The 23,003-nt window shown below is 42.5% G+C and overlaps 1 protein-coding gene across 2 annotated transcripts in view; it reads right to left on the reverse strand.

Moving 5' to 3' along the window:
• LOC124615805 (acetylcholine receptor subunit beta-like 1) overlaps window positions 1-18,913 on the reverse strand; it is an 882,018-nt gene extending 863,105 nt beyond the window's left edge. For both annotated transcript variants that reach the window (XM_047143944.1, XM_047143943.1), the window contains exon 1: window positions 18,815-18,913. In XM_047143944.1, coding sequence (XP_046999900.1) covers window positions 18,815-18,890 — 76 coding nt within the window. In that variant the 5' untranslated portion in view covers window positions 18,891-18,913. The remainder of the gene's footprint in view (window positions 1-18,814) is intronic.
• Between the last annotated feature and the right edge of the window lie 4,090 nt (window positions 18,914-23,003).

Consider the following 23,003-nt stretch of genomic DNA (forward strand, 5'->3'; position numbering starts at 1 on the left):
TCACCCCACCTGAGAATTTATAGCTCTTTCCACAATTCCATTGTTCATAACTTGTGTACTACCCTTCGAGTAATCTGTACGACGTGCAGTAGGACCAGGTCCTATGTATATCAGGTTTGTTGTGAGAACTACCAAAACCCATATCCAATATGATCAAAGAGGAGGTGGACCAAAATATGGAAACACCAAGATCACAACACATCACCGAAACCAATAGTTGTAGGAAAACCGCTGACATTCAAAACAGCTTCCAGCCGTCTCGGAATGGATAAATACAGGTCGTGTGCGATTTTCAAGGGAATGTTAGAGCATTAATCCTGCAAAATTATGGAAAGCTCAGTTAGCGATGATGAACGTGGATAGCGATGACGCGTCTTCACTCCACAGTATACGCAACGGCCCAATAATATTGAGATCTGGTGTCGGGAGCTCATAAAACCTATCCTGGAACAGGGGTCTGTCGTCTTGTAGAACAGTATCACCGTGGAAGATGGTGAGGATGAAGTATTTTTCTGAAAATATTTGTGTGGACTGGAGTTTTATGTGGAAGTGAAACGTGGACAATAGTTTGCTGAGACAAGAAGAGCCTGGAAGATTTTTAAATATGGTACTACAGAAGAATGATGAAGACTAGTGCGTATATCGGATAACTGATGTGGAGGTACTAAGGCCAAGTTAGGAGAAAAGAAATTTTTGGCACTACTTGACAGAAAGAAGGTATCGGTTGATGAGATACATACTGGGGCATCTATGAGGGATACATATAGTAGAGGGAACTCAAGGATTACTACACCTAAACTGGTAAACTACAGTAGTTAACCAGCCCTGGAGAGCTAAATCCAACCAGTCTTCAGCAGATGACAATAACAACAGCAATAAAGATTTGATTGAAACGTTATTAACTTCCAGGAGAAAGTCGCCAATAAGCGATGGTAGCAGAATTGGATATAGAATGGTTTGCGAATAAACTCTCCCTCACTTAATTATATTTTTTTTTGTTCAGTGACACGCTGCAATAGGATATTTCATACTATTCAGATAACTTATTGCAAGGGCTCAGAATGCCAAGCTGGAAGCACAATAAGTATAAGAATTCACATGTGTTAATTATGTCAAAATATGAGGAAGGAGTCGGTGACTGGATACTAGATGGAACTGTAGAGGAGTTTGGTTGTAATGGAATGGGAAAACACGGAAAAGCTAAATCAGGATGATTGAATCAGAACAGGCTGAAAATTCTTTACATATATACTTTTGTTCTTTATCAATGTGTTTTAGTGGCGTAGTGTCATACTAGTACAATCACGCAGACAGCATTTACTCAAACATCAACTCCATTGGCTATTAATCTGTTCATTTTAGTGAAATATGCCTTCAAAACAGAACGAAGTGGATCTGATGTTTTAGTGCAGAAAATAAAAGAAGCTCTGCCAGGGTAGAGTATTTCAACTTTACGAGTCTCCTGAAGGGGTAGTCGAGTTTTGCTGTATAGCAAGTATAAACAATAAGGAAGAAATACGGAGGAAAAATAGCAACGATTGCACATGGCAACATGGACTTTTCTAAATAGAAATAGCTCCTAAAATCCGAAAACGAAAAATAGTTTCACGGTAAGCTATTTTTGAAACATAGCTCATTGCGATTGTGAAGTATGGACGATGAAACATAGACGATTGGAAAAATATAAAGGATTAGAATCCATTGAAATATAATGTTACTGGAGACTGTTGAAAATGGGGTAGACTGTTCAAGTAAGGAATGAAGGCAACGTTGTAACGAATCAAAGAGTAAAAAAAGTTGAATACAGAATGTAATTAAACGAGGAGTTCGAATAGTTGGGTGCATATTAGATCAGTCTTTACTGAAAACTGAAGTTGAATAAGGCTGGAGGGAAGGTATTGGAATGGTAGCCCTTAGTGTCTAAGGCAGATTGTTGGAGATGTGGGGTGAAGAAGATAGCTGACAGGCGACAAGAACGGACATAGACCACAGCTAGCGTGGTACCTACGGTTACTACAACATACTTCATCGAAAGTCGGATGAATGTTCCCGTTGCAAGTACCGTTGATGGAACATCACGTTGATGTCTCCCACAGCCTAACACTGTACCCTCTGGCCTGCGTCAGTGGCGCGATGCGTGTATCGAGCAGCAGTATAGTGGTATAACTAGTTTCCCCTAATCCACGATCCAAACTCAATAATCCCATACCCACTGCAATCGTAATTGACGATGCGTTTCTCGTCTGCTGTGAAGCCCCATGTTCAACAATGTCTTCCGAACGGTGTGATCTGAAAGTGAAACACTTTCGCCTGTATTCTGTCGTCAGCCCTGCAACAGATCGGCCCCTATCCTGCATTACAGAGCTGGTGAGCCTCTGACTTGCACGTTCTGTGGTGAGGTGTGGACACCTTACACCTCTTCGCCTACTCTTGTTTTCACCCTATCATCCGCTTTCCGCTGATGCTCACGACAGCAGTACGCGCGAACAGCTGAGCAGTTTCGTCTTTTCCGAGATACCCATTCCCATACGCCGAGCCGACACTATCGGAGCTTTGTCAAGGCTTCTTATTTACAGTACCTTAAAGTTTTATTACAAAAGTTTTAAAATTGTCTAGATCGCAAATAATATACAAACTTAAAATCTGACAACTGATCTTCAGATCACTCATGGTAGAGTATTATGTCAGAACACAGAATACGGATGGCTCACACAGCTGTATAACTCGTTACATTCTCATATAAGAAACACTTTCAGTAAAATGCTGGCTACACAAATGTGATAAAACACTGATGCTAAAACACACATAATAAAGTTTCAGTCACGTATGAAATACCAGCGGAAAAAATTATGTTACTCTTTAAAAGACTCTGACGGAAAAGAGGGGAATCAGGTGCCTCGATTCCGCCTTCCTCACCAAAAACTTTCGCATGCGATTATATTCCCGCTCTTTTAATACAGAACATTCTACATTCTTATACCAAGACTCTGTTTCTAGTTCAATCTTCATACTCAGTACCTCTCTCTCAGTGCAATCATCTATATGTGACTCTGCCTTTTTCCCCACTAATTTACATTATATCCCTCTACCACACTCTCCCCTTGCACTTACACTGTCCTCTTTTGTCTTTCTTTCCCACTTACACTCTCTCCACTACAAATCGAAAATTCTGAGGGTCCAAATTATTTTTCTCCTAGTCCAGCGTGCTTACAGTTTCGGTGGAAAACACGCCCTCCGCTGTAGCTACATGTTAAAGTTCGCCAGTCTGATTGGGTCCAGACACTCCGTCCCGACATTCCCCCATTCTACGTATGGTCTCTACCTCATCTGTATTTTTCATTTCCATTGTCTTCAATCTGTTTTGCTCCCACCGCTTCTATTTCCATTCACCTCTCTTTCTCTTTTACTGGCAAAGTCTCTCAGTGAGTATCGATATCTCATCTCTTTTCGGCTCCCACTGCTCTTGTCTTCATTCTTCTCTCTTTCTATTTCAGGATCACTTTCGGTTTCCATACATGTAGTCATTTGACACCTTAGATCAATACAAACATTTTCCACTTTAACCTAAAAATATCTAGATTATTATGAATAGCCCTGTACATATAGACAGCTTTTAAAAATTAAAAGTATGATTATGCATAAGCCCGCCCGGTTAGCCGTGCGGTCTAAAGCACTGCTTTCCGGGTGGGAAGGCGTGCCGGTCCCCGGCACGAATCCGGCCGGTGGATTAGTGTCGAGGTTCTGTGTGACGGCAAGTCTGTGGATGGTTTTCAAGGCGGTTTTCCATCTGCCTCGGCGAATGCGGACTTGTTTCCCTTATTCTGCCTCACCCTTTTTCCCCCGCTGGCACTGTCTCCCCTCTCTCTTCCAGCTTGACTGTCTCTCCGCTATTCTCTTTCAGCACCAAAAAGCGCGAATATGTTCGCATGCCAAAATTTTTGATGAGGAAGGTGAAATGATAATTCAGCAGCTGGTATTCCATTTTTCTGTCAGAGTCTTTTTAAGAGGACCATTTGATTATTTTTTTTTTTTTTGCTCCAAAAGGAGTTTTCCGGTTTGTCTCTTCTTTTCACTGCTATAGCTGGGTGTACTTCCTACAGAAAAATGAACCCTATAGGTCAGTAAAGTGTTCACTAATTGTATACATCGACACATTTATATAATCTGACACTTACAAACAAGAAATAAGTACGCATAATATAAGGTTAGCACAAAGACCGGATGTTACGTCCGTAAGTGCGGTTACTTTGACCATGTGGATCTCGGTAACAGATAATGATATCCAAAAAAGGTTCAAGATTGCCCGAAAACATCATCTTAAGAGCTTATGGTAAAAATTTCTGCGATTTGCCATGAATACAAAATATAAAAGTGGCCATCCTTACAATTGGTATTTGTCGTACCCAAAAACCATACGTTTTCGGGGTTTTGTCAGTTAGAGTCCATGAAGAAATAACTCTTTTATAAACTTATAGACCATACTTAATGCAAGGGAAACAATCAATTTGCTCAATTTGCCTGCGCTGAAGGAAATATGTAATGTTTAAATTTTTACCCTGTTCTGTGGGAACAGAGCTATCCAGAATACTTGATCTCGTAACTACGTCATCAGTAGAAAACGAGATATGACCCCCTGAAAAATCGGACTTTTGCGCGCGTCTTTTTGGAACGTATTGGTACGGTGGACTCGTGCACGGATCGAAAGGCGTAGCGCTTCATATCACACCCATTTTAAGTAAGGGACGGTAGAGCACAGACAGTTTCAGACAACGAGTCATGGTTAACGCATGACAGGGGCGCTGTGATCCAGTAGCTGGCTGCAAGTAGTTACGTCTGTGGCCGAAACACGTCAGCTTCTTGCGGACTATGAAATTATCGATAAGTTGAAATTCATTTTGGTAACAAAACTGAAGTTATTGTGCTTATTACGACTGTAATTAATTATTGCTAATTTGTTTATCAGTATGAATGGAAAGTAAGATAATAAATGAATACTGTTACGCCTATTAAGTGAATATACGTGAGCATGAGAACCATGCACAGAGAGACTTTATCACTCACAGGGGAATTTTGTAATCCACAACTAGCCCGTGTATGGCACTGGGGAAACAAGGAACATTTTACGATAATTCTGTCATTTAAATAGGGAGTTGTTTTGATATTTGTGGATTTTCTAAAGTTTTTCATTTAGGAAATTGTTTATAAAAGCTTTTAAGTTGTGACTTGTCAAATGTAAAAGTCATGGGATTGCGCAGTTTGGTACTAATATCGGACTGACTATGAAGTGAATCAGCCAGTCAGAGCACATTGCGTTCGCGCGTATTTTGTGGGTTAAAGAATTGCTTTGTGAAGTCTAAAGAAAGCAGTTTTGAGCTCAGCCATCATCATATTCGGATGCGGATGTAAGGAGCTCTGAAAAGCAGTGATAATTTTGCAGAATAATGATTAAAACTTGACCGTGGAGTGCCACAAAAGGATTCAAATGTGTGTGAAAAACGATTTCAATATGTAAACTGTAAATTTTGAATAACTGATGTCTACATGGCATGTTATACAGACTGTGACCGTGGACTGAACATTGGTACTGGTCAATTTGTGTAATATTTGAGCGAGCATTCTGTCGCAAATAATCCGTTTGTTAATCTTTTTGGTAAAGGGTTCGGTTAGTTACCATAAAGTGGCTATTAGTAGTGACTTTGATTGCGTGTGGGTGTTGAAACAGGAACTAAAGATTAGCAGGAGCTTGGCAGTGTTTTTGTACCAAACAAGTGACAGTATATCAAATTTTTCACTCACAAAATGGTTCAAATGGCTCTGAGCACTATGGGACTTAACATCTGAGGTCATCAGTCCCCTAGAACTTAGAACTACTTAAACCTAACTAACCTAAAGATATCACACACATTCATGCCCGAGGCAGGATTCGAACCTGCGACCGTAGCGGTCTCGCGGTTCCAGACTGACGCGCCTAGAACCGCTTGGCCACCCCGGCCGGCTCACTCACAAACTATCTTAGCAGTCAATCGCTCACCTGAGCTGATACTAAAAAACTTTTGTTGCAACCGTCAATTCGTATAATGCTACTGATTCTACTACAGCTTTCCAGTAGAGGAACGTCACTCGCTTTTAAGAGGGAAGGCGTGCGGACCAGACTGCTGAAGAAGGAATCACGACAAGTTGAGTCAACATTACTTCTGTTGGACGATCACACAGTAACCGTGACGTTGCAACCGATTTATACTTCATCGCTATACTTGACTGCAGCTTTGTTAAGCGTGGTTTGCGATCAGCCTTTTAACATGTTGCCATAGCAATATGAACTTTTACCAAATTATAAAGGATGCAGTACATCATTATTGTACACGCTGACATAATACTTTACCATTTTTGAACCCAAGATAATTGTATCAACAACCGATACTTGTTATCAAATTTTAAGAGTTTATGATATTTGCAATCTAGAGAGTTTTCAAAATTTTGTAATAAATTTTAAATCCTTTTTGTAAAGACTAGAAGATCGCATTTCTCAATTTCTAATGATACCAGGTATTAAAAGTTTCTTATGTTTGTAGATGTCATTTACGGAATTCTTCGTCGGTAGAATGATTACCTATTCGTCACTGCTCTGCTTGCATATACTCCATGGCGCGCCACACGCCCGCAACGCCAGCACGCGGAATTCATTCTGGTGGTGGGCAGTGTTTATAATGTTGCAGCTCACCAGTATATGGTTCACGTTGAAAGCTGACAGTTTTCAATAAGTTTCTGCAGCTTCATCTACCCACAGTTCACAAACCATGCATTTTCGGACAGGTGGTTTATTTTTGGAAAGTGATAATTAAAAAAAAAAAGCCTGTCTTAATGTACCCGTTAACAGAGGGTTCCAAATTGTAAAGGAAGCTAAATAGGAATCATTTTGGATAAGAATTCATATCCAAAGAAACGTACAGCTCCCATGGTTCAAGTAACCAAGACATTATTTTGCGTTGTGACTCATCCCACGCCCAATACAAGAAACACTGACGTAAATGCCGGTGGCTCTGACAGTTACTACAGATGTAACTGGCCAACAACTGACAAACTAATCCGATAAGAACCCCCGGTACTACAGGGCAAACAAAACACACACCAGGTATACGTTCCAAGTAGCCACAATTCCCTTGTATTACAACAACTGCGGTTTGCGTTATTATCACACTAATTATCCTTTGTAAATGTATTATATACCAGAGGCAAACTGGTTAGTATTGCTCTTTAACCAACAGACACGGAAGTGTATGACCAATGATTCGTTTTCTTGTTTGTTCGTATAGCAGGGAAACGATTGCTAGTTTGTATTCAGTATAATCCGTACTCCGCGTCCACCAAAAACTTTATATTATACAATGTGAAGTCACAAACAATACGTGTACTTTGGATGAAGCACACAAATAGTATGGCGCTAGCTAATGAAAAATTCTTAGTTCGTTTCCCGTTGATCACCGCATGATTTTCAGATGCAGAAAGACCTGGACAAGGGATCAACTCACTGACGTTATGTCAACTGAAAAGCTTCTTGAAGAAGTGTATCGAAACTGACATCCAAGCTCCCGAACTGATCTCAAACCGAAACCCTTAAACCAGGCTGGGAGCCACGGACCAGTATTTTCTCGGTACATTTCAATGAGGATTCCGACGAACTATTTGCCGAACGAGTTGGCGCCTTGTTGTGACACTGGAGAAGTATTCTGGAGGACGTTGGTTCAAATCTCCATCTGGTCATCCTGATTTAGATTTTCCGCGATTTCCCTAAATCGCTGAAGGCAAATGCCTGGATCGTTCCTTTAGAAAGACAAGGCTGATGTCCTTCCCATTGATTCTCATTTCGGAGCTTTTGATTCTCTCTAATTATCTCGTGGTCGCCGGGATGTTAAGCCCTATTTTCCATGCGAAACACTTTTTGCTTTACACATTGCTACTACCATAAATTTAAAACACATGAGTCTGCATATGTGCTGAGAAAATCTGCTATAGGTCACCAGGTTTCTAATCGAGAGGAGCCTTCGGCTCAAAAATGGTTCAAATGGCTTTGAGCACTATGGGACTTAACATCTGAGGTCATCAGTCCCCTAGAATTTTGAACCACTTAAACCTAACTAACCTAAGGACATCACACACATCCATGCCCGAGGCAGGATTCGAACCTGCGAACCTAGCGTTCGCGCGGTTCCAGACTGACGCGCCTAGAACCGCTCGGCCACAAAGGCCGGCAGCCCTCCGTGATATTCTCCGCTATTGCCATAAACGGGGAAAAACATATTTGCTTGAAAGAACCCGGTTGTACTTTCTACTTCACCTGACCCCTACTCACCGTATACAGCGCACACCCCTGTATTGTTACTTAGTCCATTCAGCTTTAAGAACCTAAAATAAGTAAAGTCGACAACATAGTTCCCATAGTTACTTGTCACGGGATCCATTTGCACGAAATCGTAAAGAATTGGGTTGATCAGTTTACTGATGACTTTTCGTAACTTTTATTTCATTCTAGCCGCATGTGGACTATTTACAGAGAGATCTATGCAACAGTAGAAATACTCGTAATTCTGAAGCAAGTGTGTAGTTGTTTTACTCTATAGCTACGAGTTACAAAACTGAGAAATGTTTTCTGGAACAGAGGGCGCTTTACAGAAGGAATTTTCTCCTTTTGCTTTCAAATTTAAGTTTGCTGTCTGGCATTGTTTATGATTCACTAAGTGGCAAAAAAATTGTGGTAGCATTATTCACTGGATTCTCAGACTGAAAGAATTGCAAAAAACATTTGTCCGTAATAAAGGATATTTTTCCTTGTCGCGGAATTATGGACATTTTTATTCTTTCTTAACTGCGATATATCTATTGCAAAATCTGTAATGAGGAAATACGTGAACCGCAAAGCTACAGTTAAAACCCTGACTATTTTAATCAGTTGTTTACAGGAAGATAGTGCACGAGTATCAAATTTTATTCTCACATTACACTTCTGTTCATTGACAAACGTTTGTCTCTTGAAGAAAATTTTCGTCTGATGTCATTCAGGTGGACACTACACAACGAAAATAATTTTGATAAAGGATAATATATATGTCATCTGCGAAAATAACTACTTCCGCTTGTTGCACATCAAACGAAAAGCCTTATACATACAACAGAACTAACAGTGAACTTCGATTACATTAGCTCACTAATAACATAGCAGTAAATTTTTACCTCGAGTCTTTAAAGAATCAAACTCCCATGTATGAAACGTCATATCATCCAAAAAAAGTAGCTTACGATGACATAATTTTCCAGTTACTTTCTGTGGTGTGCGTGGATACTGAGGTATATGTGGGTGCTGTCTGCAAAATGTATTACAAGTAGAGTTAGTAGTAAAGGAGTAATAAATTAACGTGTCATGGCCCAGATACTGTAGTAGCGAAAATGTAGATAGCGGTAACCTTTTTCACTTAAATGATTTTGTTGGGGGAGGGGGAGAGGGTGGGGAGGGGCGGATGACAGTGAGAAAAAGTTCTGTTAATGTTTACTTGATGTGTAAAGGTTGTGGGAAGTTGCTAAGTACTGGATGAAAATAATATGGGTGATTTACACACTATGACTTATTGTGTTAAACATTTAACGTAACATTATAACATTAATGAGTGGATCTCGACAGCATTTAAAATTTTTAAATTGCGTCAGTAACAGTAGTACTTGTTGAATATGAAATTTTTATTGCCGCTGCAAGCCGTTAGATATGCAACCGTCCACTATGGCGTGCCCCGGGTTAGTCATTTAGATATATATATGACGTGTGTCACTTTTTTATTTCATCACTAAAAATGAAAATGACAATATATAAATTAAGACATTCACCAGTGTACAGCAATCAAGCGCTCTGAAGAGGACAGCAGCAAGTCGGTCGAAACGTCGGCATCTCAGTTATTTTAGTAGTTTTCAATGACGCGGCCCAATATCCTAAATTATTTATCCAAAATTATACGATCAAAGGAGATTCTAGCAGATGAAAAGAATGTGTATATTTGGGATCCGAGCTCGCACCATTCTCATAATCTGAGACATTAAGATAATTTCAGTTCCGCCTGTAGCAATGAACGTTTTCTTGCGTGTCTTTCTGGACGTACGCACCTTGAGAGAAGGAATACTGCGTTTTAATAGCACAGGGTTTCTTTTTTGAATGAATCTTTCGCTCTGCAACAGAAACTGTTTGACACATTATACACGTGTGTAGAACAAGAGCGTTTATTTTATTTTATTTTTTATTTGTCAGATTCCTTGGAACGATGTGCGGAGACACTGTTTTGATCATCGAATGAGTCTATACATAGTTTACAGTATGCTGAATAGAAAATTTACCGCAAGAGAAACAAAATAATTAGTAAAATACAAAAAAGAAAATCGTTCAGAATTATACGAATAAATAACATATTGCGTAGAAAACATCTCAACTACTGCGAACAATTCTTGTACGGCACAGAAGGAACGTGTCGCAATGTAACCTTTCAACTTAGGTTTGAGGACATGGGGTTTAATCACTCAGTTTTTTTTCAGTTCTTCCGGAAGCTTGTTGAAAGTTAAACGTACTGAATACTGCACGCTTTTAACCAAGTGCACATCGTTCTGCCGTATAGTGTTCACTGAATGAATGTTACAGTTTCTGCTGAGTGAGTCTGTATTGTAAACAAAAAAATTCCTTTTATGAGTGTATGTACAAGAAAGGCAGAGTTACGACTCCGTATCGCCTACACAACGGCCTACACGAGGTTCGCGAACTGACAGCACAGATCCGGCTGACCATCCTTTTCTGGACTAAGAATATTGTTTCTGAGTGCACCGTTTCCTCCAAAACACGATATTATAGTTGAAAACAGCGCGAAAGTAAGCAAAACTAAACAAGGTTTCGTGTTTCAGAGTAGGAGAAAGTGGAAATTATTCTTATAGTGTAGCTTTCAGTTTCTTGTACGTGATACTAACAAAACAACTTTTCATCTACCCTTAATTCTATGAGTTTTAAGTGATTGATTCCACTGTCTCACAGCTTTAGGACGGTAAAATTTCCCTACTACAAAAGTAGCGTCTGAAAATTGTATTGTGTTTCGTTGTAGTTAGCGGTAATCTGCTCTGTCAGAGCCATATCCTATTGTTAGCGACTACCCTCTAAGCTGCCTCATTCTCACGTTACATTTCGTGTGTAACATAATAATTTTTTTGTCACCCTAAAGAGAAAATTTTGTGAATCATCTGTCATGTTTAGTTATAGATCGTTGATATGTGTCGAGAGAAGCAATGAATCCAGAACAGAAGCAATGAATCCAATGTAGCATCAAATCTCTTCCTTGTTTGTTGACAGAAAGCACTGTTTGATATAAAAAATATATCGATTCCTGCTATTATGTGATTATGTTCCTGTTAGCTTCAGCGAGTGAATGTGCATGTAAAACCACAAAGAAGAGAGAGAGAAAGTAAGTTGGATAGTTAGTCAAATATAAGTTATCTAGATCATTTGAACGATTTTTGTCGAAATAATGTCGAACGGGTCAGCTTACAGAATATGTGTACATTATTACTTTCAGTGGATGGCTATATGATGGGCATTTATAAGTTCCTAAACGACACATTGGCCTAAACGTAATATTTAAGGACATATAACCTACCAGTCCCACTCATGGAACTACAACTACAGTTTCTACAGTCTACCAGTTTTTACACAACAATTCGTATGAAGTAGAAGAACTCGTCCAGTACGAAGAACAAAAATTCCTGAATTTAATTGTTTGAGCTACTAAGTAATATCTTTCTTCCTGTTCAAGTTTCCATCAGCATATACACCCAAAACATCGTAAAATTCTAACCTCTTTACTGACTCCTGTTCGTGCGCTACGTCATTTGGTGGCATGGCTTTCCTCTGTTTGCTGTGCAGAACTGAATATAGTGTGTTTCCCCCAAATCCACGGTGAGCTCTTTTCAGAAAATCATTTAATAACTTCGATGTTTTCTTTGATAAACGTCATTGACAGTTGCTTCTGTTGTTTTTTCACTAATTGGATTTACTTAAACACCAGTGTCGTCTTCAAAAAAGTAACAATTCTACTTGATTAATATTAAGTAGAAGGTCATTAGCATATACACTCCTGGAAATGGAAAAAAGAACACATTGACACCGGTGTGTCAGACCCACCATACTTGCTCCGGACACTGCGAGAGGGCTGTACAAGCAATGATCACACGCACGGCACAGCGGACACACCAGGAACCGCGGTGTTGGCCGTCGAATGGCGCTAGCTGCGCAGCATTTGTGCACCGCCGCCGTCAGTGTCAGCCAGTTTGCCGTGGCGTACGGAGCTCCATCGCAGTCTTTAACACTGGTAGCATGACGCGACAGCATGGACGTGAACCGTATGTGCAGTTGACGGACTTTGAGCGAGGGCGTATAGTGGGCATGCGGGAGGCCGGGTGGACGTACCGCCGAATTGCTCAACACGTGGGGCGTGAGGTCTCCACAGTACATCGATGTTGTCGCCAGTGGTCGGCGGAAGGTGCACGTGCCAGTCGACCTGGGACCGGACCGCAGCGACGCACGGATGCACGCCAAGACCGTAGGATCCTACGCAGTGCCGTAGGGGACCGCACCGCCACTTCCCAGCAAATTAGGGACACTGTTGCTCCTGGGGTATCGGCGAGGACCATTCGCAACCGTCTCCATGAAGCTGGGCTACGGTCTCGCACACCGTTAGGCCGTCTTCCGCTCACGCCCCAACATCGTGCAGCCCGCCTCCAGTGGTGTCGCGACAGGCGTGAATGGAGGGACAAATGGAGACGTGTCGTCTTCAGCGATGAGAGTCGCTTCTGCCTTGGTGCCAATGATGGTCGTATGCGTGTTTGGCGCCGTGCAGGTGAGCGCCACAATCAGGACTGCATACGACCGAGGCACACAGGGCCAACACCCGGCATCATGGTGTGGGGAGCGATCTCCTACACTGACCGTACACCACTGGTGATCGTCGAGGGGACACTGAATAGTGCACGGTACATCCAAACCGTCATCGAACCCATCGTTCTACCATTCCTAGACCGGCAAGGGAACTTGCTGTTCCAACAGGACAATGCACGTCCGCATGTATCCCGTGCCACCCAACGTGCTCTAGAAGGTGTAAGTCAACTACGCTGGCCAGCAAGACCTCCGGATCTGCCCCCCATTGAGCATGTTTGGGACTGGATGAAGCGTCGTCTCACGCGGTCTGCACGTCCAGCACGAACGCTGGTCCAACTGAGGCGCCAGGTGGAAATGGCATGGCAAGCCGTTCCACAGGACTACATCCAGCATCTCTACGATCGTCTCCATGGGAGAACAGCAGCCTGCATTGCTGCGAAAGGTGGATATACACTGTACTAGTGCCGACATTGTGCATGCTCTGTTGCCTGTGTCTATGTGCCTGTGGTTCTGTCAGTGTGATCATGTGATGTATCTGACCCTAGGAATGTGTCAATAAAGTTTCCCCTTCCTGGGAGAATGAATTCACGGTGTTCTTATTTCAATTTCCAGGAGTGTATAAAGAATAGAAGTTGGAACAGTCACTAAAACTGTCTCTCTTTCCATCATGTATGACTAATCCAGCACAACTATCTGCAATCTGGTAAGTATGATTCAAACCAATTGTTTAAAAAGACATCAATTCAATAAAACGTGAGTGTTTCTAAGAGAGTAGCATCGTCTACGTAAACAATTTGGACGGGTCGCAAAAAGCACCAGCTTTCGATATTTTACTATGTTTGGTGAGTGAATGTATAAATAGAAGCCGCGCGTGATTAGCGGTCTAAGGCGCTGTAGTTATGGATTGTGCGGCTGATCCCGGCGGAGATTCAATTCCATAGGATAATTTAGGTTAAGTAGTGTGTAAGCTTAGGGACTGATGACCTTAGCAGTTAAGTCCCATAAGATTTCACACACATTTGAACATATAAACAGTATTCTCAGTCCAGCGGCCCATCTGGAATACAAACTGTGAAGTGATATACAAATTGTTTCTTGCTGTATGTGAGAATACTCTTGACTGCATTACTCAAGAACCAGACTTCCCCAAGTGGCAAGAGGTTCATTCCTGAGGCATACTATTCGCGACGCAAAGGCTATGGCTTCGATGTGATTACGTCCATCTGAGGAGCACCTACGCGCGAAGAGGCAGTAGCGCCATAGCGGTCTATAAAGATCTCGACAGGGTGTGGATGGAGACTGCGCCACGGTCGCTAGAGAGTTCCCCCACCATCCGCTGCTTACCGATCACTTGCTTGCCTCTACACTCGAGAAACGTACGCAGATCTGCTGTTTCCACCCAAACAGACATTCGATAATTCTATTCAAAGAACAGTGGAAGCAGAGGCGCAAGCAGACGAGATGGATTTAAAGAAAGTAAGCGCCAGAAGAGAAGGTGATCGGGAAACCGAGGTGGAGACTATACTAAGAGACGTAAAGTATCCATGAAGGTGAAAATCTTCATAATATTCAAATTGGAGTAGAAGGTGGTATAACACGATACTAAAAACATGAGAATGACACATAAGCTGTTTATAAAATCAACTGTTTGGGGCACCGGAGACGATCACAGCATCTTTAATTAGATGAATCGAATTCCTTACAGTTCTCATCCTATTGCATGCGCTATTGTCTACAGTACACTTTCTGATGTGAATTTTATAGTCACCTCAAAGTGGTGGTCGAAGAAGTTGCGAGAATCCAGAGCAAACAAAATCAAGCCGCTCATATACAGAGTCACCTATTGTTAAGTACCTGAACAGACCGTGGAGCACATTTTCCAAGATTGCTCCAAGAGAAGACTCTCTGGGAAAACATGTTTTGCAAGCTATAGCTGAAACTCTTAATTAGATATAGCATACTATTACGCATTTGTGAATGTGGAACGCTGTGTCAAAAGTACTTTCCTCGTAGAATATGCGATTTGGATTAATATTTCGTAAATTTTTAATTTGTAATTTTTCTTTGTAAAAATTATAACTTGCAGTTTGTGCTTTCTTTTATAAGATTTGTGATTTACAATTCTTGTTTTCTTTTCTAAAACCTGTAATCTGAAATTGTAGAGATTAGTTTACCATGTGACAAGTAAATAATAGTGTTAACCCCATCTGGTGATGGATGTGAAAACATTCCAAACATGTCATCTAAATTTCAAAACCTAAATAGTGGCTGATTGCTTTGAATAATCTCATCATTAATACACGTTACACCTGTGTTGTTCAACAGTGTATTGTAGAGGAACTCTGCAGATGACGAAACTTAGATATTACAATGAAAGACCTACAGTACCTTAAAGTGAATGAGGAATAGGCAAATACCCAAGAAAGTGACAGGAAATGATGCCAAAGTGCTACGTATTGAGACAGCAATGTTCTGTTCTTCACTGGCGTGTGCGCTATTTTGCTCGTGTATAGCGAAAACTGTGTGTCGGTGCTAGAACCGAATCTGGATCGCTGTCTTTTATCATCAGTGCACTGCCAATTGCTCTATCCATCTTGACATCATGGACCGACTGAGCGCGTTAGCTTTCTGCAGTCTCCTCCCAGTTCCTTCTTCACTGTTTGTCCAGGGAGAAACTGTTACGTTGTGGAAGAGGCCTTAACAACTGACACTAAACTAAGAGCACAGGCTCTAAAACTCGCCTTCCACACGGGGTGACTGTTTTATCCCACAACTTTGTTTTCCGACAGGTTTTTAAATAAACCAACAGATGTGGCTTCAGTGTTTCCAACGGTCCGAGTTTAAAAGGTAGCCAATTGCAGCCTCAGTTCTCAAAACGATGCAATATTGCAGTACGAACACAAAGCTGAGAAAGAATCGCTTTCGAATGCACGCATGCACCTGTAAATCTCTTTGCAGAAGCTACTTTCCCATACCAACAGCCCCCGAAGAAATAAGTAAAGGAGCTAGGTGCTGGTCAAAAAGTAGGGGAAAAGTTTGATGAAGAACGTTCACATAATTATTATTCTAAGCTAGGCGCAAAGGGTATCAATGAAAAAAGAATTGTTAATTCAAATAAAAAAAATAATAGAAATACTCTACTGACTGAAAGAAACTGAATAAGTTACAGTAGAATTGTACCTAAATATTCCAGAGTGCATAATTCTGATGTTTCGCGTTTCAGTTTGATTTGCATCCGCATTTCAAATGTCGTAGTTAAACGCCAGGGGATTGAGAAACTACTTCTGTTGTTCTGGCGTCACTATTATAGACGTTATCAAAAAGATTAAGAGTGCATCCCTCCACCTGCCATAATTTATGCGGGTGAAACATATAATTATTTTGTTCATTATAGCCTTCTGTAATATTCATTAAACCTGTTAAATTGGGCACTTTGCTTTGAACGCATGTTTCTACTCCAGAGTTTCAATGGTCATTTCAGTCTGTAGGCGAACCACGCGAATCTGACGTCGCAAGCTATACTCTCAGTTCTACACACGATTATTAATGTGCTGCTGGATGAAACAAAGTAGTACTGCATATCCTGCACAAAGTCTATCATATAATTTCCGCGTGGGTATGTTGTGCACGACTGAAAAAACAGAATTCTAACATTTCACTTAATGCAGGATTAATTCTTCAGTTTATAGATTTGCAGGAGATTCACATGTAGCTCATTTCCCATATTAAAATATGACACAATATCTTTGGGATACAGGGTAATTGCGCAGGCCTATAAGCGCATACAACCTCAATCTGAAATTCGAGGAGAATGCTGATTTTCATTCTCTTTTGCTTTGACTCTACGAATTCTGTCTCCAAAAACGAATAGAAGAATCTGTTGCTGTGCTGGCGATCTTACAGCTGCAACCAGAAGAATCGTGCATGCACGATTTACTTCATCGTGAAGCATAGTACGGAAACACCCATGTATCTACACGTATATTCCACTGCTTAACTCACAGAATTCTACAATCTAGACGGAGCTTTGTATCAGTATTAACCACTTCCTGCGCTGCTCTGTCAGAGTAAAGACCAAGAGATAACTCACACCTTCGTACACAACCTAGTGTTTCTCATTTATTCGAATGAAACAAATACAAGATATGTAGTCGAACTGTTGAATTGAGTTTTCCAAATTTATCCGAGATAATAACATTGCCATTGTTCCACCGATTACCACTGATGTTCTCTGACCATCCTTGTTACACCTTAGTGTGGCCTACAGCAGCGCTTAACTAAAATACACAAACGTTTTCAGTTTGGTGGATTTATAATAAATTCGTGATTCGTGTAAAGTGCAAGACTGGCAGATAATTTCACAATTAAATCCTCTCTTCTTTTTGTAGCTCTAAAACGTTGGGCGTTTGCAGCAGTGCGTCCATGGCGGAGGGTGTGACCGCGGAAGATGTCTGCAGAGAGAGCGACATGACATTTTCTTTATTTGGCATCCATATCCTACTGGACCTTGACTCCAGTGACATTTTATTTGTGTAATCATAAAACAGTCCAGTCCAGGACCATCCAAATGTACATATGAAAGGGCGTGATAACAAAAGATCTATCCCATTTCAGTTACAAGAGACCGTATGGTTTTAGATGCGACGCAACACGCCTCGAACAATCTGTCTTCTTCAGAATTATCATTAAACCGAAGACTGATGTACCGCTATGGTGTACCAAGACATATGTAAGCTTAACAGTACATAGGTATAGCATGACGTGTGAAAAGTGTATTGCACGTAGATCAAATATGTAGGTATCCATACAACTTTGTTTAGCAGATTCCACAAGCTGGGCTTCGGTGTTTACTCCACGAAATTTTTTATGCTCTCTGCAGGTCGCTCTATACCGCCCGTGAAGATAAATTGTGCCATTATATAAATAACTGCACTTTTGGGAGGGCATCCTTACAATCCCTAGGGGATTATACGATGCTATGAACGTTCGTGACATGTTAAAATTGGCAGCAGATGCAAGATTCAAACGAAGATACCTGCCTTTCGCGAGTAGCAGGCTTCCAACTGCCCTGCGCGACCACCCTTCAAAGATTACAGAAAAGCTTCAGTTTACCACAATTTCTTCTCCAGTCCATCCAGACGCCACAGAGATTCATTAATAAACAAAACAAAGTCGGTAAACAATTTTCTATCATTGAGAATTTTTTGTTGTTGAATAAAGCCGTCGAGACTGGCTGATATATTCTCACTTATTACGACGTTTCAGCTACTTCCATCATCAGTTCGAAACATAGAATTCGTGAAAAAAAGTTTGATGTAATAACAGCTATATCGAAGAGGAGTGTACTTTTCTTTGCATCATAAAGTGGCGATTGTTATATGTGTTTTAAATTTCGCTCTGACGATGGCAATAGTCGAAACGTCACAATAAATGAAAATGTAGTAGGCGGTCTACACGGCTCCTTTCGCAAATATCCCACAGAGGTTCTCTGGTGATGCTTAGGACCTTCCACTCCATAAGGTTGAGGAAACATTGGAGAGTACAATTCACTGCGTCGGGTCTGTTGGTTAGGATGCATATGTCAGCTGTTTTACGGAGTGTACACTGTTCTAAGTTTCAGCTAGCTGTTAATCACTTCCATTATGTGGGACTGGATAAGGAGAGTGTGTGGTACAATAAAAAGCTCCCTCGGCGATGCACATTACGACGATATTCCGAGTATAGATGTGTGGCGTCGCTGTGCTAGAGTGGAGATCCGCCTCGGTGAACACTAGGGCACTCAGTAAGCCGTCGGGTCCAGAGGCGGGCGGCAGCGTCCGCTCCCAGAGGCGCGGTGCGGTGCGGCCCCGGGTCGGGGGGACTGACCTGGCTTGCAGACGAGGGCGAGCAGCAGGCAGGCGTGCAGCAGCAGCAGCAGCAGCGGCGCGGGCGCGGCGGTCATGGCTCCGGGCCTTCAGCGGCGGCGTCCCCGTGCCCGCATGGCGGCCGCAGTCCGCTGGCGCTGGCTAGAGTCGCGCCGTGGCGCGCGCCCGCAACCGCAGCCGCAGCCCGGGCCGGCGCCCTCGGCCTCCCATCGCCGCTCGCTGCCAGCCTCGCACTGCCGCCGCCGCGCGCGCCGCCGCGCTTAATAATGTAGCAGCGCGCAGCGCCGGCGCCGGACCCTCCGCGGCCAATCGTGCGCCGCGCCGCGCGCCCCCGTATCGACCGGACGCCGCCTGCGCGGCCCGCCGCCAGGGTCGCCGTCGGCGTGGCGGCCCCGCCCGTCTTCGGCGCCCGCCGCCGGCAGCGCTGTCGTCGCACCTGGCGGGGAGACTCGGAGCACCTGCTCGAGCTCACGCCCAGTTCCGCTTGCGGGCTGCCTCACGAAGTGTGTAGCATACCGTAGGTTCACTAAGTTCGAGGACTATTTTTTATCTTCTTATCGCTTTTCAGCCAAGAATTTCCCCCTCGAATCTCTATTGTGGCTCGCTATTTTACAATCCAGTTCAAATCATGAACAACCCTGCAATGTTGCCGGGCCTTTACAAACACATATCGCCGTTTAAGAACCTTCAACATCTCAGCGCGCCAGCTATCGTTGGTTAATATATTAAAAAACTAAAAACCCGCTTCGGTTGCGAAAAAAATCACCTAGTGTTAAGTGTTAACCCAGGTTTCGGCGTAGATAACTACACCTTCTTCAGAACAACAATTAAACCCACAAGTGCCTAAGAAAACCTTTGTCAATGATTAAAAGAACACCATAGCTATACACTTATAAACAAAAAAGAAAAGGAAAATTCAACTTTGTACATATGTACTGTTTGTGTTTTCCTTTGCTTTTTCGTTTATAAATGTACAGCTATGGTGTTCTTTTAATCATTGACAAAGGCACTTGTGGGTTTTATTGTTGTTCTGAAGAAGATGTAGTTATCTACGTCGAAACCTGGGTTAACACTTAACACTAGGTGCTTTTTCCGCAATCGAGGGGGGTTTTAGTTTTTTAATACATATCGCCATCCCTATCCCTGCTCCAGTTCCTGTCCCAAAGCCGCTTCAACCAACTCCTTCTCCTGGATAAAGAGACATGCCCCCATGCTTATCTCTCCTAATGTGAACTCTTCCCCACTCATCCCACTCCACATCATGCCTCCTATCTCCCTTTCTCTCCCCATCTGTCCACATCCCTTTTCTTTTGTAACCACTACCTTTCCAGACACCACAATAATCCTCACCCTCTATCCTTTCTCACTGTCTGTATTCCCACCACTGAACACAGCTCCTAATTATCATCTGCATAGCTTTCCTACCTAACAGACCACTATCTGTTTACCACATCCCCCAACCCAATGGAACGTATTCACTCGTAACAGAACACTTCTCACCCAGTGTGGGTCTTTCAGATTTTAAGTGACAGTGCATGCTTCAGTGCTTTTCAATAGATGAAGCCCACCAGGTTGCAACTGTGTTTTTAAATTGTATATATTGTTTTTCCTTTCAGCTGGACAGCTTCAACCTTTTTCTTAATTTAAAAACGAAAAACAGTCCATGTATTTTTTCTCATCTTATGTACACTATTGGCCATTAAAATTGCTACACCAAGAAGAAATGCAGATGATAAACGGGTATTCATTGGACAAATATATAATACTAGAAGTGACATGTGATTACATTTTCACGCAATTTGGATGCATAGATACTGAGAAATCAGTACCCAGAACCACCACCTCTGGCCGTAATAACGGTCGTCATACGGCTGGGCAATGAGTCAAACAGACCTTGGATGGCGTGTACAGGTACAGCTGCCCATGCAGCTTCAACACGATACCACAGTTCATCAAGAGTAGTGACTGGCGTATTGTGACGAGCCGGTTGCTCGGCCACCATTGATCAGACGTTTTCAATTGGTGCGAGATCTGGAGGATGCGCTGTATGCAGAAAGGCCCGTACAGGAACTGCAACATGCGGTTGTGCATTATCCTGCTGAAATGTAGGGTTTCGCAAGGATCGAATGAAGGGTAGAGCCACACGTCGTAACACATCTGAAATGTAATGTCCACTAACCAATAGCACCCCATACCATCACGCCGGGTGATACGCCAGTATGGCGATGACGAATACACGCTTCCAATGTGCGTTCACTGCGATGTCGCCAAACGCGGATGCGACCATCATGCTGCTGTAAATAGAACCTGGTTTCATACGAAAAAATGACGTTTTGCCATTCGTGCACCCAGGTTCGTCGTTGAGTACACCATCGCAGGCGGTCCTGTCTGCGATGCAGCGTCAAAGTTAACCGCAGCCATGGTGTCCTAGCTGATAGTCCATGCCGCTGCAAACGTCCTCGAATTGTTTTTATAGATGATTGTTGTCTTGCGAACGTCCCCATCTGTTAACTCATGGATCGAGACGTGGCTGCACGATCCGTTACAGCCATGCGGATAAGAAACCTGTCATCTCGACTTTTAGTGATACGAGGCCGTTGGGATCCAGCACGGCGTTCCGTATTACCCTCCTGAACCCACCGATTCCATATTCTGCTAACGGTCATTGGATCTCGACCAACGCGAGTAGCAATGTCGCGATACGATAAACCGCAATCGCGATAGGCTACAATCCCACCTTTATCAAAGTCGGAAACGTGATGGTACGCATTTCTTCTCCTTACACGAGGCAAGACAACAACGTTTCACCAGGCAAGGCCGGTCAACTGCTCTCTGTGTGTGAGAAATCAGTTGGAAACTTTCCTCATGTCAGCACGTTGTAGGTGCCGCCACCGGCGCCAACCTTGTGCGAATGCTCTGCAACGCTAATCATTTACATATCACATATCTGTGCACAGCCAGTGTCCCAAAACCACCCCTTACTGTTGTATCTTTTCCAGAAAACTGATGACAGTGCCTTCCTCAACACCCATCCTACCACTCAGCTGCCGCAACGATCCCTCCAACTGCACCCAAAACTTTCTTTTCCGGGTGTAGCCTACAAGAACCAGGCAAAGTAAAACAACTTGTGCTTTCCATCCCCAGTACCTCACAATCCTCACTTTTCCAACCCTCTAATTAAAACACTAAAATATCTTGGACTAACATCATCTGAAAATATTTTATAATCCCTATTACCTACTAACCATCCAAATGAAACCTCACAATAAAACTGGCAACATCCAAACATGTGGACTGAACCCTCTTTTGTTCTCCATACCTACAAGATCCTCATACTTACCTATGTCAATGATGCATGGACTTCCATTCCTCCTAAACGCAACCACTCCCACCATATCCTGGAATGCCATGCACTACGCTTTGCCTTCTGTATCTGACCACCATTACCTACTTGTCTCCTTCGACAGTTAATCAAATTTTCACAGCTCCTCAAGCATGCCTCCTGTGAATTTGAGTTCTGTCGCCTTGTATTCTCTCCCATCCTTAAGAACTCAGGTCCGCCATTGTTCCTCTATCAACAGCTCCACCCTGCGGATGGAGATTTCTGTTCACTCCATACCCTTTCCCAATGGAATTCATTTGTCTGTCTGTCCCAGACTGTGGATCCATCCCAGAAAACTACCCCACACATTATCCTACTCATCCTATCCCAAACGAAGCTACAGCCTACCCTTTGCTTGGCCGACTGGCATCCCACTCCTACATTGAGACCAACATCCCAGCTATCGGTTCCTTCCCACAAGGATATCCTTTATCCTTTTCTATCCAACATCATCCTCAACACCTTCTTTATTCCAAACACCACATACAGCGCTGCACGCACGCATCACACCACTGTTGCTATAGTTGAGAGTAAATAGCACATTACTATCATCCTTTTGATAAGCATCTTCATTTGTATTTTAACTTCATAAACCACTTTACTTCAAGGTTACTAGTTTATAAAAATCAATGGCTGAAGAACGGTTAAGGGTGGAGGGGAGATGTAAGTAACTGCAATATAAAACTAAATAAAATCACTTTCCCTCTTATTCTCTGATGACCAACCTCCATTTCTCACGTATCCCGTAACACATCAACTTAACAGCACGAATTCCACAATTTTTGTGTCCAGTCGTCTCGAAAAATGT

This window comes from Schistocerca americana, chromosome 5, assembly GCF_021461395.2.
Source record: "Schistocerca americana isolate TAMUIC-IGC-003095 chromosome 5, iqSchAmer2.1, whole genome shotgun sequence".
In the NCBI taxonomy this organism is placed as follows: domain Eukaryota; kingdom Metazoa; phylum Arthropoda; class Insecta; order Orthoptera; family Acrididae; genus Schistocerca; species Schistocerca americana.